Consider the following 17,851-nt stretch of genomic DNA (forward strand, 5'->3'; position numbering starts at 1 on the left):
GAGGTTGTCCACTACTTTAGCATTGATGAGCTATCCTTAGGATAGGTCATCAATGTCTGATCAGATGGGGTCCGACACCTGGAACTCCCGCCGATCAGCTGTTATCGTTGTCGGCAGTGGCGGCCACCGGACGGAAGTACTTACTTGCAAAGTTGACCGTCTTCTGACAGTGGCCGCCACAGGGCACTGCACATCCGCCTCCTATTCATTTGAATAGGAGGCAGATGTGCAGTACCCTGCGGCGGCCACTAACAGAAGATGGAGCAGCTCCTCAAGTGAGCACTTCTGTCCGGAGACCGCCGACACCGATAACAACTGATTGGTGGGGGTGCCGGGTGTCAGACCCCGGCCGATCAGATAATGATGAACTACCCTAAGGATAGGTAATTAATTCTAAAGCAGTGGAAAACCTCTTTAAATGCCACTGTCAGATATCGACAGCGGCATTTAACAGGTTAACACCACCTAAAGCTATTAAAGGCACATGATGGCTGATTAAATCAGCCATCATCTGACGGGAGAGATGCAGGATCGGCGTGCGAGCTGTTATCAAAGGCAGGGACACAACATACACTTACATCACATATTGTGAAGAGGCTAATCATATAAAGTTGATATAGTACGTAAACTCATGGCGCTAATTGTGTATATTCCCAGTGCAACTGATTTTTTCTTGGTTCTTCTAGGGGGAGATCTATTATTTTACGTTTCTGAATTATGTACAATACAAAGTTATATTGTGGTACTGTGCGAGCCAGAAAATTCGATGTAAATACTTTTATGCCCAAAAATGACAAAAGTATTCTAGGAGTGATACCTTTATTGGCTAACCAGAAAAAAAAAAAAAATATATATATATATATATATATATATATATATATATCATTTCTGAATCAAATGAATGTTTTCTCTTCTTTTAGGTTCCTTTACTGGACTGACTGGTACCGGCCTGCTAAAATCATGAGGTCTTGGTGTGATGGATCACGTGCATCCGCAATTGTAAATACAACACTTGGGTGGCCAAATGGTTTAGCAATGGACTGGAGGTAAATGATTTACGTACACAAACTACAAATAAATCAAAAAATGATAAAGCCAAGGCTTGGGTCTGTTTTCCCTAGTCAAATACTGGAGATTTTTTTTTACCATGTTAAATTAAAATGCTCATGCACGTTTAATAGCCGCCGGCCAACAGCTTTTTTTCCCCCAACCTCCCTTAGCTCAGTTTGCCTGAATTTGCATGTGTTTTAATGTGAAGAAGGAAGTACCCAGGGGTGACATCTTTTGGTGGTTTTATCAACACCAACAAAAGAGGGTAAAAGCATAAATTATGGACTAGTAAATGAGTCAGCTGAAAATATAAAGAACCATAATAGCAACTATAAGAATCCAGCACAGGACCAATAAAGAAATATTAAAATAATCTTTATTGAAAACAAAGTGGATAAGACGCATTAATTAAATCCATATATATCAAGACAGACAAGATAAAATAAATGAAGGTGGAGGAATACAGTGCAAAAGTTAGGATTGGAAGATGTAACACAGAGTGACCCAGAGACCTGAACTAAATAATTAGTCAAATAGAAAATGCTATAGACCTTGTAAATGATCAAAAAGTGTTTGGTTCTTGATCTATGAATATAATTGTCAAAAAAAGTGTAGAAGTATGAATATATAAATACAACAAATAAAGTTCCAGTGCATAATAAAAATATGCAGCTCTTAATTAATGATAGAATAATATAGAGTTCAATTCATAGTGAATAATAAAGTACCAAGAATAAATAACCTAAAAGTATACGAAATATAAGTTTTATTCAGCTGTCCTGTGGATATTGTACTGTTAACACTTGTAATGCAGTAGGTTGCTAGCATTACTGTAAATGGTCCAGGATGTGCTTACCGGACCATGTACCTTCCCCTTTATCTGACTGGTCACATGACTGTGACATCACCCAGGTCCTGCATGCACAGTAAAGCTCTGTATACATGACTGGGACAGCACACAGGACCTATACACACAGCTGACTGATCACATGACTGTGACATCAGCAAGGTCCTGTCAGTATGTGGCTGTCTGTGCACAGCATATATAAACCTGCTTAATTTGAGACAGGTGTGTTCGGTGTGAGGCGTGAGGCCTGTTCCCCATGTGTGTGGGATACCGTGATACCGTTTGTGAGAGGCCTAGTGAGGCCGAGAGTGAAGCCTGGCAGCCTGAAAGGCCAAGCCTGGATCCGATGCATGGATGTCAGTGGCCTTTGAGGGAAAGCCGGCTTGTGGAAGAGTCCTGAAAGGCGCAGGCTGGATGTGAGTGGAGACATACCAGTAGCCTTAGACGGAACGACGGCTGGAGACCCCTACCTGGGAAGCCGCAGAGCCACAGTGGTGGCAGAGTAACGGACTGAGACAGCTATACCCGGCAAAGGTAATACCCGGTGCTATATGGACATTGTGATATGAACATTGCTACTTTATTACCTTGCCGTAAGCTGTACCCTGGAGCAAGTGGGCCGGTGTGCCACTTGGCTCATGAATTGTTTATGTGTGTAAACCTGCCGGTGGCGGACTAAGATGAACTGTGTGTGAACAGCGGTTTATGAAGTGCCATAATAAACTGCAACACTGTGTGAAAAACGTAAAGACATTGCACGTGTGCATTGATTGACGCAGCGAAGCGAGTTACCCCCAGTATGATGACGAGCGCTGCCTTACACACTGTAAGCAGAGGCGTAACAACCACGGATGCAGAAGTTGCGATTGTGACTGGGCCAGTGCGGGTGAGGGGGCCGCCGACGCCAGCGCAAACCTCAACTGGATGTGCGTCCTCAGACGCACTTTCAGCTGAAGTGTATTGCGGCGCAGAGATCTGTCAGGTCCGTGCACGGCAATACACGCTGTCGGTCAATCAGAGGCCAGCAGCTGATGTTGGCATGCATGTGACTGGGGGTGCATGGCAAGGACATCATGCGCTCCTGTCACTTGCATGCTGAAGGCAGCTGCTGGCTTCAGAAGAGGACACCGCGTGGCGGGGGAGCGGAGGGAAGGTGAGTATAACTGTTTATTTTTTTTCTGTGTATTAAAGAACAGCAGCAGAATGGGGTACATATGCCAGGATGGGGGATATATATACCAGGATGGGGAACATACATACCAGGAAGGGGGATGTATATACCAGGATAAGGGACATACATACCAGGAAGGGGGATGTATATACCAGGATAAGGGACATATATCAGGATGGGGAACATACATGCCAGGAAGGGGGATGTATATACCAGGATAAGGGACATATATCAGGATGGGGGATATATATACCAGGATGGGGGGGTCCTAGTCCAAATCTTGGACTGGGGCCAATCGGACTCTAGTTACGCCACTGACTATCAGTAACAATTTTGAGCTCTGTACAGTATCATCAGAACCTACAAAGGACTGTGAAAGACTATACTACACAATTGTACTGCCGCCATACTTTTAAACCCTCCTTCTTCCCATATACAAAATAGGTGTTGGCGCCATTCACAATTTTGCCAATGTGTTACAAGCATGCATTTCAAGTGTGTTTTTGTTTTTCGTGTAATCCTACCTTTACATTTTACGAATAGCTCACTGCGGATATATTGGGTGGACGCATTTTTTGATAAAGTGGAACACAGCAACTTTGATGGCTCAGACAGACAGACTCTTAGCAGAATAACACAGATGACACATCCATTTGGCCTCACCATCTACGGAGGTAAGATTTCTTAAAACCTTGACTAATATCTCTAAGATTGGATCTTTGTCTCCCTCTTGGCAGTGAAAAATTGCCCAGTGCTTCCTATCTTCTTTGGATTTGCAATGATAGACTAGCTTTACACATAAGATGGGTTCCCATGCAAATATGACTATTGGATCAACTGTATTTTCATACTTTTTTCATAATTGGAATGATAAGTGCTTTCCAGGCCTCGAAGCGCTTATCTAAAAGGCAAAAAAAGTAGACTGGTGATTTTAAGGTCTATTGGATATTGGTAGGTCATTGGGCACACACCACAGACATGAGAATGAATTCCACTGATAATAATCTCATATCTATATTCAGCTTTAAAGAGTAACTAAACTTTCATTTTTTAAATAATTTTATCCAGCATGGAAAGTTCTTAAAGTTTGCAATTCACTTTATTAGGGGATTTGTCTTGATACTTGTAAAACAGTGCATGCAAAAGGCTTCCAAAATCCTGTTTTTCACCAGTTTATTTAACTGCTTTCAGCTGCACTGATATCAGAACGTTCTCATTTGGAGTACAGATGATGGCAGTGAAGTGTCAGCACCTGTGTTCTCCTCTGATTGTTTGGCTGAAGCCAGTATTTGGTCAGTATTTTACATCAGTATTTGTAAGCCAAAATCAGGAGTGGGTGATAAATACAGAAGTGGTGACGTGTTTCTATTATACTTTTCCTCTGATTGTTCCACTCCTGATTTTAGCTTGCAAATAATGATGTAAAATAATTAACGTGGCCTTATCAGAACAATCTCCTGCAGCAGCTTTATCCCCAGAGTTAATGAGGCACAGGTGCTGACACTTTAACTGCCATCAGCTGTACTCCAAATGAGTACATACTAATATCAATGTGGCACTAAAATAGACTGGGGAAAAACAGGGGTTTGGACGCCATTTAAAAGCAATTTTTCTTTACAGAAATGAAGACAAATCCCCTAATATAGTGATTTGTAACGTTTCATAATTTTCCATGCTGTACAAAATTCCAAAAACAAAAATAAAAGTTTAGTTACTCTTTAATTCAGGAGCTTCAACCAGTGGGATATAATGCCCTTTTCCTCTTCGTGGCACAGAGGCGAGGAGGTAATTGTTAAAGTTTTGGAATTTTTTGTTCTGTTATGATGAGGTCAGAGTCGAAGGAGAAATGAAATTATGGCCTCCCTTTAATTTGTGTTTGCCCAGGTAACACTGACTACATGCTCAGGATTAGTGTTGAGCCACCCCCGTAGTGTTCGAGTTCGGTTCGGTTCGCCGAACTGTTCGTCGAACTGTTCGTCGAACACCTTCGAACACCGTTAAAACCAATGGCAGGCAAACAAAAACACATAGAAACACATAGAAAACACCTTCAAAGGTGTCCAAAAGCTGACAAACTGCTCAGAAGACATAACTAACACATGGAAAAGTGACAAGTACATATAGTCATGCGAAAATAAAAGAGGTGGAGGAGTAAAAGGAGGGGGAGACACAGATATAGGCATGTCATGCCCTTCTAAAATCCAAAAAGTGAGAAGCCGACACGGCCAGTCCGCTCCTGCCCGTGCCACCTCCGTGTCGCCGGGTTTGTGCCAGAGCCGCGGTGAACCCTGACGGCCAGCCCCCCTCTCCCAATACTGGTGCCTGTCCGCTGGTGGGTCGAGCGAGCCCCCCTGTGGTGGAGGCAGCTCTAAGCTTTTTAATTTAAATTGTCTCTCTAATTTGAATGAATACACTTTAAATCCATTTACAAGGATCTATTGGAGGGCAAGTCTCATGCCAGCAGCCGCGGTAATTCCAGCTCCAGTAGCGTCCACTAAAGCTGCTGCAGTTAAAAAGCTTTTATAAGGATCGAGCTCGGCTGTCCACCGCAAGGCATCCTACTGCCAGTCCCAGCCCCTATGCCTTGGGGTGCCTCCTGATGCTCTTCACTAAGTATCCCATGGTCCCGAAGCATTTCCTTTGAAAAAATTAAGTGTCTAAACTACAGGTGGTGCAGCTTGCTTAACAGCCGGGATAATCCGCTCACTAGCAGACACTGCTACTAGGCACAAAGTATTTCCTGGGCTAGATGCAGTTAAAAATTTGTAATTAGATACTCTCGTTGGATGCTGAGAAAGCATTCCATAGAGTCTCCTGGCACGCCATATATGATTCTCTTAAAAAGCTTGGGGTAGGGGTCTAGGGGACCCTTTTATAGCCAAAATTACGGCCCTGTATCGCAATACGTCACCTAGGCTGAAGATAAATGGAACTGTAGCACCCTGAGGGCTCGGTTGCTACAGACGTATTGCACCTCACCCAGAGGTGTGATATCTCACTCTCAGGTAAGGATGGAGTGTGGATCAGGACCCGACACCTGCATGCATTACACCACATTGCCGTGGGGCAGGGCGACCAATATGCCCCTGAGATGGGCACGACAGTCCCTGTCCCTGGCTGGAGTGGGGGGAGGGAACACTGAGGAAGGGGAACCCTGTAGTGCAGGAGCAGGGAGGAAGCAGTTCCTGGGTGCATTGAGAAGGGAGTATAAAAGGTGGGCACCATCTTAGTTCAGTGCAGAGAAGTCTGAGCAGAAGTGGCAGGGAGCAGGGGCTCTGCATGAGCTCTGCTCCGGAGGCGGGCCTAGTAACAGAGGCCCAGGCCTGGAAGAGGGAGAAGGAAGGAAGAGGAGCGGAGAAGGCTCCAGGAACGAGGAATGAAGGGATCCCAGGGGTGCGGACGGGCGAGTCGCCACCGCACGCCCGAATCCACCTGCGTGGAGGGGTCAGGCCAAAGGGGGAGACCGGTCCCCGAACTAGTGGAGGCAGGAAACGACCCTCAGCTAGAAACCGGAGGCTCTGACATTTTATGTGGCGCAGCCCCTCGCTACACCCGCTAGGAAGGCACCACATAGGGTCAGGGAAACTGGCGCCAAGTTTACCAAGAGGAGGCCCGAGGCAGCCGGACAGAAGTGTTGGTAAGAAAGGCCAGACAAAGGACACACAAAGGGGGTCCTGTGAAGTGCTCCAAAGTTATCTGGGAGTTGTCTGAGCCCCTCACCTGGTGAGCACAGTACGACGTGGGCAGCCGTTACCTGCAGACGTGGTCTGGATAATAAGAACTGTGAGTAAAGGCCCTGAACTGCATCACTGACTCCGTGTCGTTACTGCTGCTGCCCTGCACCATCACCCCCATCCTCCGCATACACTGCCCTGAGGCTATACTCCTCCCGTGGGGAGTTATGCTACGCTCTGCTGCACCCACAACACCAGCCTCAGTGGTCTGCCCTGTAGCGGCGGTTCACTCTGACCGCAATCCACGGGTGGCGTAGTCGGACATTTAAACATGAAAACCACATAAATAGTTCCGCCACTGGTTTGACCGCCCTGAGCCACGGAACTGGGTCGCCGCCACGAAGACTACAACCACCAGCATCCACCAAAAAGGGTCCGGCTCCGGGTGTCCCAAGGCCCAGGGGGCGCGTCAGAACATTTTCATCACCTTTCACAATCACCAATGGGACAAGGCAGTGATGTCCTCTGTCCCCTCTCTTATACATCCTAGTGACGGAGCACCTGCTCTCATCAATTCGCCATAACCCCAATATTAGGTGGATTGAGGTGGGAGGCACCGAGTACAAGTGCTCTCTATTTGCTGATGATGTCCTAGTATATATCACTCAATCACATATATCCATCCATGCTGTTATGGCTGAAATAGATCACTTTGTTACATGGTAAAATTTTAAAATCAATGCAGCGAAGTCTGAGGCCCTCGATGTCTCCCTCCCCAAATCCATATAGGATTCCATCCAGTCCAACTTTCCCTTTGCCTGGCCCTCACAGGGTATCAAATACTTAGGAATTCCTATTCATAGAGACCTCTCCCATCTATGTTATCTTAATTTTGGGCCCTTTATTGAACAACTCCATACAGACCACGGTTGGCAAGTTAGAACTGTAAGATTCACTACGTGAACCACTGGTGTTTTGTGGAAAAGCACATGTACACTGCGTTCCAAATTATTATACAAAAAGTGTTTAGGAGTGATAAGGGAAGAATTTGTTTGTTTGTCAGTTAAACTCATTGATGGTGATGTGTGTCAGGGCTCTTTATATCACTGTAAGCAATTGCAGACACCTGTGCTAATTAGTTTGGCAGGTGTGTCCAATGAAAGGCAAGACTACTTAAGAAGGCTCTCTCACATTATTAAGCAGCCTACATTTTCTGCCAAAATGGGAAAGAAAAAGGATGTGTCGGCTGCTGAGAAGCAACAAATTGTGGAGTGTTTAGGTCAAGGCATGACTACAATCAACATTGTGCGATGATCAGGATGAAGTGTCTTGGCAATCAAGAAGTATGTAGCTGATTCACAGTACACACGTGTGCGTGCTGATAAGGGCAAAATGAGGACTCTTTCCTACAGGCAATTACGTCAGGTTGAAAGAGCAGCGGCAAAAAAGCCTTGTCATAGCAGCAGACAAGTTTTTGAAGCTGCTTGTGCCTCCAACGTCCCCCGAACAACAAGATGCAGGGTCCTTCAGAGGTTTGCAGCTGTGCATGCGCCATCCTGTCGACCTCCTCTATCCACTTCACACAAGCAGAAACGGCTCCAGTGGGCCAAACATTACATGAAGACTGATTTCAAAACTGTTTTGTTCACGGATGAGTGCCGTGCAGCGCTCGATGGTCCAGATGGATGGAGTGGAGGATGGCTGGTTGATGGACACCCCACGCAAACACGGCTACAGCGCCAACAAGGAGGAGGTGGAGTAATGTTTTGGGCTGGAATCATGGGGAGAGAGATTGTCGGCCCCTTTAGGATCCCTGAAGGCGCTAAAGATGAACTCCATAATGTATGTGGATTTTCTCAAACAGCACTTCCTGCCATGGTTCAAGAAGAAGAACCGTGTATTTCACAGCAAGATCATTTTTCTGCATGATAATGCACCATCTCATGCTGCACATAAAACATCTGCATCTCTGGCTGATATGGGCATAAAAGGGGACAAACTTATGGTGTGACCCCCATGCTCCCCTGACCTCTACCCCATTCAGAACCTTTGGAGCATCATTAAAAGGAGTGTCTATGATGGCGGGAGGCAGTTCACATCTAAGCAACAGCTCTGGGAGGGTATTCTGTCCTCATGCAAAACAATTGAAGCAGAAACCATCCAAAACCTGACAAATTCAATGGACGAGAGAGTTCAGAAGCTCCTTTCGAACAAGGGGTCCTATGTGAAAATGTAACATCACCTAGAATAAAGTTTTGAGTTGAAAACTTTGATTTCAGTTTCTAACAACCTGCTAATGCTTATAATTTCAAAAATGACCATTTTTTTGGTCTTTATTAAAATGAAAAGGTTGATCGAAAAGTTTGGGGGATCTAAGAGTGTGGCAACCCAGTAGTCATGATTACTTCGAATTCTGACAATATGAGGGTCATGCTGCAGGTAGTGCAGCAAGAAGGCACTTATGTGCCTTGCGCATCTCGGAGCCCCAAAATTATTTTCCGGGCTAGATGCAGCTAAAAATTATTTTTAATTTTAAATCTGGTGAAGCTTTAGTATAGATGGCCTAATAGGATCAGTGCTGCACACTGCTACAAAGCCCAAATTATTTTCCAGTCAAGATACAGATAAACATGATTAGTAATTTGAAAGCTTAAAACGGTTGGTAGGGTGATTTTAACCAATCATCAAGCTTTTACTCTCCCCAGGATGACACAGGGGTAGAAAAGTCGTTTCGGATCCATGATTTGTTCATCTTTATGAACGTGAGTCTGTCTACATTATCAGTGGAGAGCCGCGTGCGCTTATCTGTCAGCACACCACCAGCAGCGCTGAACACACGTTCAGACAGAACGCTGGCTGCGGGGCATGACAAGATCTCCAAGGCGTAAGTGGCTAGCTCCGGCCGTTTATCCAGATTGGAAGCCCAAAAAGAGCAAGGGTCCAGTGACACAGTCGTGGCTTCAATGTTTACTTGGAGATACTCCTGTACCATCGTCTCTAGGCGTTGACTATGTGTCAGACTTCTTGTCTCCTGTGGCCTTGCAAAGGATGGGCTAAAAAAGTGGTGAAATGATTCCGCAAAATTGATGTTACCAGCAGATACTGTGGTTCTGTTATGGTTTGAGTGCTGAACACTTGACGGTTCCACGGTTGGCAAGTTGGAACTGTGAGATTCACTACGTGCACCACTGGTATTTTGTGGAAAAGCACATGTAAGATTCTGCAACAGTCTCTGCTGATACTCCTGCATGCGTGCATCCCTTTCTATGGCAGGAATAATTTCTGCAAATTTACTTTTGTACCGGGGATCTAACAGTGTGGCAACCCAGTAGTCAGGATTATTTCTAATTCTCACAATTCGAGGGTCATGTTGCAGGTAGTGCAGCAAGAAGGCACTCATGTGTGTTGCGCATCCAGGAGCACCAAGTCCCTGTTGTGTTGGTGGCGAGGTAACAATCATGCTTCCTTCCTCTGTCCTCTCCCCCCAACCTCGCACAACAGAAATGTGATCAAGGTCTCCCTCATCTGATGAGTCTTCCATCAGTTCGTCCTCCACTTCTTCCTGGGCTCCTGCACCTTCCTCACTAGTTTGGCTGCTACCATGCGCCCTGGTAAAACCATCTCCCCCACCCTCACATGCCTGCCGCCTTGGTGCTGCCGACCGTCTGGACCTTGCAGATGTTAGCCCTTCCGCATACAACTCCTCCTCCTCTACTTCCTCCACCTCCTCTTGTGCCACCACCTGACTCCGAATTCTGTTTAACATGTGCTCCAGCATGTAAATCACCGGAATAGTCATGCTGATAATGGCATCGTCAGCACTAAACATCTTCGTCGCCATTTCAAAACTGTGCAGAAGGGTGCATAGGTCCCTGATCTGAGACCACTCCTCCAGCGTGATTTGCCCCACCTCTGAATCTCGTTGGCCCAGGCTATACGTCAGAACGTATTGCACCAGGGCTTGTCGGTGCTGCCACAGTCGCTGCAACATGTGCAGAGTTGAATTCCACCGGGTAGGCACATCGCATTTTAGCCGGTGAAGTGGCAGGCCCAACGACTTCTGTAGAGATGTAAGTCGCTGAGCTGCGGGATGCGAACGGCAGAAGTGAGCACACAGCGACCGTGCCCTCTGCAGAAGGCCATCTAGTCTGGGATAGTGGGCTAAAAATTGCTGGACAACCAGGTTCAACACGTGAGCCATACAAGGCACGTGTGTGACATTGCCCCGGCGAAGGGCCGCACCCAGGTTTGCAGCATTGTCGCACACGGCCTTCCCTGGTTTCAGGTCCAGTGGAGACAACCATTCATGAAATTGGTTCTCCAGAGCTGACCATAACTCCTCAGCTGTGTGACTCACATTTCCCAGACATTTCAATGTAAAAACCGCCTGATGACGTTGAGCCCTACTGCCAGCATAGTAAGGAGGTGTGCAGGATCCCTTCTGCACAGTTAGAAAGCTTGTGGCATGACCAGACAGGCTTTGGGTGCAGGTGGAAGACCGAGAGGAGGTTGAGGAGGCAGAAGCAGTGGAGGAACTTTGACATAAAGAGGATTGACGCACAACTCGTGGGCACGGCAAGACTTGGACAGCAGCCCCTTGTCCTGCTGTCACCATAGTTACCCAGTGCCCAGTCAGCGACATGTAACGCCCCTGTCCATGCCTACTCGTCCAAGTGTCTGTGGTGAAATGCACCCTGTCACACACAGAGTTTCTCAAAGAAGCGGTGATGTTGTGTGCGACATGCTGGTGGAGCGCAGGCACACCTTTCTTTGAGAAGTAGTGCCGACTGGGCATCTGGTACTGGGGCACTGCGACGGACATAAGGTCTCGAAAATCCTCTGTGTCCACCAGGTGGAAAGGCAGCATTTCTGTAGCCAAGAGCTTGCAGATGGTGAAATTCAACCTCTTAGCTTTCTCATGGCTAGGAGGAAATGGTCTTTTACTTGTCCACATCTGAGGGACCGAGGGCTGGCTATTGTGCTTAGACGGGGTTGATAAGGGTGTCCCCGGCAAACTGCCGGTCTGTGAGGAAGATGCAGGCGGACATGTTAGGTTGCCTTGATCCAAAGGTGGTGCTATCGATGTCGGACAGCGCTCAACACCAGCTGGTGTTACCACCTCCAAAGAAAATGATGACCTGCCAATCACGCTGGCTGTTGCGGGTAAAGAGGTGGCAGGTCTGCGCCCCAAAACAGGTGTGACTGCTGTCCCCCCAGTCACAGAGGATGAAGAGGCCGCGGATGCACAAGATATGGCAGACGGTGGTTGGCCCGGCCGGCTAGGCCGCATTGTAGCACACTGAGCTTCCCACTGCAACTTATGCTTCATGTCCATGTGCCGGTTCATGCATGAAGTACTCAAACTATGTATTTTTTGGCCTCTACTTAGCTTTTGCTGACAAATGTTACAGATAACACGAGTTGGGTCATCTTTATCAATCTGAAAAAATGCCCAGGCTATGCAAGGCTTAGCACCCATGCGACCTGAAGAGCCACCACGACTTGTGGTGAGAGGCAGAGTTGTGTTTGAGGATGCAGTTGTTGACGTGCTTCCAGTACTACGTCTCTGTCCAGGAAGGCGCAACCTGACCTCGTCGTCACTAGCATCTTCCTCCACCTCCTCTGCTGACCTCATCTCTTGGCTGACTGTGGGTTGACAGTAAGTGGGATCTCCGACCTCATCATCATCACCCTGTGCGTTATCACACCCGTCGTCCTCAGAGCCAACCTGTTCCTGCCCTGACAAAAAACTAAAGTTGTCACTCCAATCAGGTATTTGAGTCTTATCATCGTCTTCCTCATTGTCTCCACCAACAGGAGTTACAGTTTGGGAATGAGGGTCTACATTATGGTCAGAACCTTCTGCGTCTGGTCCTGGATCCGACTCATAAAGATTCTGGGCATCAGTGCAGATCATTTCCTCGTCTGGATTCACAGAAGCGCTGGAGTCGACCTCTGATTCCCAGGCTATAGTATGAGTAAACAGCTCTGCAGACTCAACCATCTGTTCTACCTCATACTCAGACGGGCAGCTGGAGATTTGGGAGCTGTGAGGAAGCAAGTGCGATTTGGGTGACACCTTTGAGGACTGGAGTATTTGTGATGTTGAAGTTGATGTGGAGGAGAGCCCACTTAAAGGAGCACTTGATATCCGTTGAAGCACCTGCTGTTTTTGTGCCTCATCTAGAATTTGTAGCGATTGGCGTGGCCGTAAGAAAGGGATCTTATCACATTGTCCGCTAAAAGAAGTAGACATTTTAGTTTGGCTGGAAGATGGTCTTTCTTCTGCAGATGTTACTGTTGCTTTAACACCTACCCCACGGACACAACCTTTTTTCCCCTTCCCAACACGCCTATTCCCCTTTCCACCATCAGCAGGCCTTTTTCCACTCATTTTGGTGGTTAACTAATTCACAACTCTGGAGTTGTTTGTGACGCGCCCCTGGGCCTGCTGTGTCGCGCAGCGTCTCGCGCACGGGGGCTTACCCGGAGCCGGATCTCTTGAGGGTTGTAGTCTCGTGGCGGTGACCCGGTCCGTGCCCAGGGAGTCAAACTGAGCGGCGATGTAACAGCGGTAGATGTAGGACGACTACGCCACCCGTTGAATGCAGCTATGGAGCTGCCGCTGCAGGACAGTCCGCTGAGGCCGGTGGATGGATGGTGCAGCGTAGATGGTATAACCCCCAACGGGAGGAGTATGGCCTCAGGGCAGCAGATGTGGATGATGGGGGTAGCAGGAACCACTCAGAGACGGTGCGGTGTAATTCAGGGTCTTTACTGGTAACAACGATAGACCCTCCCGGAGTACTTGCTAGTGAACGGGGCCTGGTCAGTCCTTGAGCAGATGGGATCTCCCCTGGCCAGGCGGAGTTGTAGGCCTCCAAAACTGACTGTACTCTTCTGGCTACCTTGCTAGAAGCGGATATAAGTAGCCCACGTCCCTGAGTGTACCGTGTGGTGCTCACCCGTATGGCCGGTGACTCGGGGCCTTCTAATGGCTTCCGCTCCACGATGGCGGTGCTGGTCCCACGCGTGTGACCGTGCCTTCGGGTTTCTGGGCCTGAGGACCTGAAATCCCCTGCCGGTCGGCTTCTGCTGCTGGGTAAGAGTTAGTCCCCACAGCCTCGGACGCCGGGTCCGGTAAGAAAGCTTCTCAGTCAGGGCGAGCTCTGCAGCTGCCAGCCCCTGACTCGTAGTAGTATCTCTTCTGCTGTTTCTTGTCTCTACTCTCCTTGACTCACTAACCCTGCTTCAGCCCCGGGTTTTTATAGGGGAAGTTCTTCCCCTCCCAAGACTGGGCAGGAGGTGTGGCATGCACAGGATCCCTGACCAAAGGACCTCCCACCTGCTCTCAGACATAACATTACATTACTGTGGAAACCAGACCCCTGGGGTGCCACATTCCCCCCTAGTGAAATTTAGTACTCCGGGACTAAACAGTTTTTAGAAAAACATAACAAGGTAAAAACAATAATAATACAATAAGAAAAACATATAAAGATGGTTACGGCATGTCCGTAACCGGGTGCAGTCTTTGAAGAAAGCAAGGTGTCCATTTCACCAAAACAGGGAGACGTAACCAGGTAGGGGTCTGTCCTACCCCGAGTCCTTAACAGTCTCTAGTCCATCCTGGGTTACGCTCCAACTATGTACAAGGATTCCCGGTAAATCCACCAAGGATTCCTAAAAATAACTGGAAACACAAAATTATACACAAGCAACAATACACAGATAAACATAAATAAAACAATTTATACACTTCAAATCCTCCAGCGTGCGGGTAACTGGCCTCTAGTGGCTCTAGTGGACCTACGGAGCTGACTGTCTGGCCCTGAACTACAGGGTGTAGGGGCTGTCAAGGGTAAACTGGGCAGCTGTCTACCGGCTCTTTGTCTCACTAGGGGTACGGCAGGCTCACTATAAGCAGAGGGTTGATCCTCCTGTTCTGCTTGTGTGGAGTCTTCTGCCTCCTGGACCGGCTGTTCTTCCAGCTCTACCTGTTGCTCCGTAGGTGCTTGGGATGCTGGTTGGAGGAAGATGAGTACGGGTACCACAACTGCACCATTGACTTGAGTCCAAGACCGAGGGAAGTCCCCGAGCACAGTACTAACCATATCTTCCCTTTCCTCTACGGGTCGATGGTCTTCTTGTTCCTCTTCAGGGTTCCTCAGTTGTTCAGGACACTTCTTCAGGTGGTCCCGGGATACAATGGCTGTGGTTTCCCCTCCGTCTTTACTGATGGTACAAACCTTCGGGTTCTCGTGGCTTGAGGGCAGTACGGTGTACGGGTCCTTCTCCCACTGGTCGTCCAACTTGTGGAGCCGTCTCTTCCTCTTCAAGACCTGCTCTCCGGGTACCAGGGGAACAGCGGGAGCATACTGGTTGTAAGTTTTCTCTTGTCTTTCCCTAGCCTGACAGAGACTTCGCTCCACGCTCTCCTGTACTCTCTGGTACTGCTGCTGCCTCTCTGTGTCCCAGTCTGTTTCTGGTGAAGTGTCCTCGGGTGTCAGGACTCCCATTTCCAGGTCAACAGGTAACTTACCAGGTCTTGCCCTCATTAGGTAAGCCGGGGTACAGTTGGTGGAACCTACCGGGATGTGGTTGTATAGGTCCACCAGATCGGGCAACTTCTCAGGCCACAGATTGCGTTCTTCCAGGGGCAACGTTTTTAGAAGATCCATTACCACCTGGTTCATTTTCTCACAAAGTCCATTAGTTTGCGGATGGTAGGGTGTCGTCCTTATCTTCCGGCAGCCATACAGATTGCAGAATTCATGGAAGACCTCCGCTTCAAAGGCAGGTCCCTGGTCCGTCAGCACTTGGTCCGGGTACCCGTGTGGACGGCAAAAGTGCTGCTGGAAGGCTCTAGCTGCTGTTTGAGCCGTTAAGTCCTTGACGGGGACGACAACCAGAAACCGGGAGTAATGATCCACGATGGTTAACGCGTAGACGTAGCCACTTCTGCTTGGGGTCAGTTTTACATGATCCAAGGCTACCAGTTCCAACGGTTGCCGGGTGACGATGGACTGCAGGGGAGTCTTCTGGCTGGCGCGGTCCTTCCTTCTCAGGTTGCACGGGCCACAGTCTCTGCACCACTTCTCAATGGTTCCCCTCATGCCTACCCAGTGGAATCGCTCGCGCAGCAGGAACTCCAGCTTCTTCCACCCGAAGTGTCCAGCTCCGTCGTGGTATGCCTCCATCACCATGGCTGCGTCCCTCCGTGGCACCACTACTTGCCAGAGTAGTTCATGCGTCCGGGAGTTAACCATTCTGCGGCACAACTTCCCCTTGTAAAGGAACAGTCGACTCTTCTCTGCCCATAGTTGTTTGGCTTCCTCCGGAGCGTCTGGTTCAAGGCAAGCCTCCGGGCGAGTCAGCATCTCCTTCACCAGTCGGACGGCAGGGTCGCTGTCTTGCGTTTCCGCCCAGTTGTAGTGAGGTAAGGGGTTCAACGTAACAGCCTGCTTACTCCTTACCCGGTGGGAATACTGGATAGTCCCATGACGGTGGAATGCAGGGAGTTCAACTTCTTCCAGTCCCTCCGGATCTTCTCCTTCGTCCGGCAGGTTGGGCATCCTGGACAGGGCATCCGCGTTGGTATTGGAGCGTCCGGCCCGGTATTTGATTGTGAACTCGTAGTTGGACAGACGGGCCATCCACCTCTGCTCCAGGGCACCGAGTCTTGCCGTGTCCAGGTGTGTCAACGGGTTGTTATCCGTGTACACGGTGAACCGGGAAGAAGCGAGGTAATGCTTAAAGCGCTCGGTGACTGCCCATACTACGGCCAGGAACTCTAGCTTAAATGAGCTGTAATTCTCGGGGTTCCTTTCGGTGGGTCGCAGTTTTCGGCTGGCGTAGGCGATTACTCGTTCCTTCCCCTGCTGGATCTGGGACAGTACGGCTCCTAGCCCGATGTTACTGGCATCGGTGTAGAGGATAAAGGGCTGGCTATAATCCGGGTACGCCAGGATTTCGTCCCCCGTGAGGGCCATCTTCAGCTGGCGGAAGGACTCTTCTTCCAGCTCCTCCCATTTGAAGGGCGGCTTCTGGTTCTTGGCCTTCCGGGACTGGCCTATCAGGAGGTCCTGCATAGGTGCTGCCTTTTTGGTGAAACCGGGAATAAACCTTCGGTAGTAGCCTACCAACCCGAGGAACTGCCGCACTTCTTTTACGCTGGAGGGGCTTGGCCATTCCTTAATTGCGGTGATCTTATCAGGGTCGGGAGCCACTCCGTCAGCGCTCACCACGTGTCCCAGGTACTGCACCTTTGGTTTCAGGAGGTGACACTTGGAGGGTTTCACCTTTAGGCCGTAACTCGCCAGAGCCTCGAACACTTCCGCCAGGTGTTTCAGGTGGTCCTCATACGTCTTGGAATATACGATGACATCGTCCAGGTACAACAGGACCGTCTCGAAGTTTCTGTGGCCCAGACAACACTCCATTAGTCGTTGGAAGGTTCCTGGTGCGTTGCAGAGTCCGAACGGCATGCAGGTGAACTCGCTAAGTCCCATCAGGGTGGTGAATGCGGTCTTCTCCCGGTCCGCCTCTGCTACAGGAACCTGCCAGTACCCGCTAGTGAGATCCAAGGTAGAGAAGAAGTTAGCAGATCTTAAAGCAGCCAATGACTCCTCTATCCTTGGTAAGGGGTACGCATCCTTGTGTGTGATACGGTTGATTTTCCGGTAATCTACACACATCCTCATGGTGTTGTCTTTTTTTTCTGACTAAGACTAGTGGAGCTGCCCAGGGGCTACAGCTATCCCTGATCACCCCAGCCTCCTTCATGTCTCTAAGCATCCCCTTGGCGTGTTGGTAGTGGGCAGGGGGTACGGGTCGATACCTCTCTTTTATAGGAGGATGGTCTCCCGTGGGGATGTGGTGTTCTACCCCCTTGACTCGCCCGAAGTCTAACGGGTGTTTACTGAACACTCTCTCGTACTCCTGAACCACCCGATAGACTCCTTGTTTCTGGTGTGCGGGAGTGGAGTCAGTACCCAGATGTAGTTGCTGACACCAGTCCTCCATGTTTTTCTTAGAGCCGTTACCTTCCTCCGGGTGAGATGGAGGCAAGGGTTCCACAGATTGTATAGAATTTTGGTTAATGGTATA

The 17,851-nt window shown here is 48.7% G+C and overlaps 1 protein-coding gene across 1 annotated transcript in view; it reads left to right on the plus strand.

The window, feature by feature from the left end:
- Positions 1-17,851, plus strand: part of LRP2 (LDL receptor related protein 2) — a 345,085-nt gene that overhangs the window by 182,486 nt on the left and 144,748 nt on the right. Inside the window, exons 18-19 of the mRNA XM_073646998.1 lie at positions 921-1,046; positions 3,612-3,742. Coding sequence (XP_073503099.1) covers positions 921-1,046; positions 3,612-3,742 — 257 coding nt within the window. The remainder of the gene's footprint in view (positions 1-920; positions 1,047-3,611; positions 3,743-17,851) is intronic.

The sequence above is a fragment of the Phyllobates terribilis genome, unplaced genomic scaffold (genome assembly GCF_046119375.1).
Source record: "Phyllobates terribilis strain yellow unplaced genomic scaffold, ASM4611937v1 Scaffold_9__5_contigs__length_417890890, whole genome shotgun sequence".
Taxonomy (NCBI): Eukaryota; Metazoa; Chordata; class Amphibia; order Anura; family Dendrobatidae; genus Phyllobates; species Phyllobates terribilis.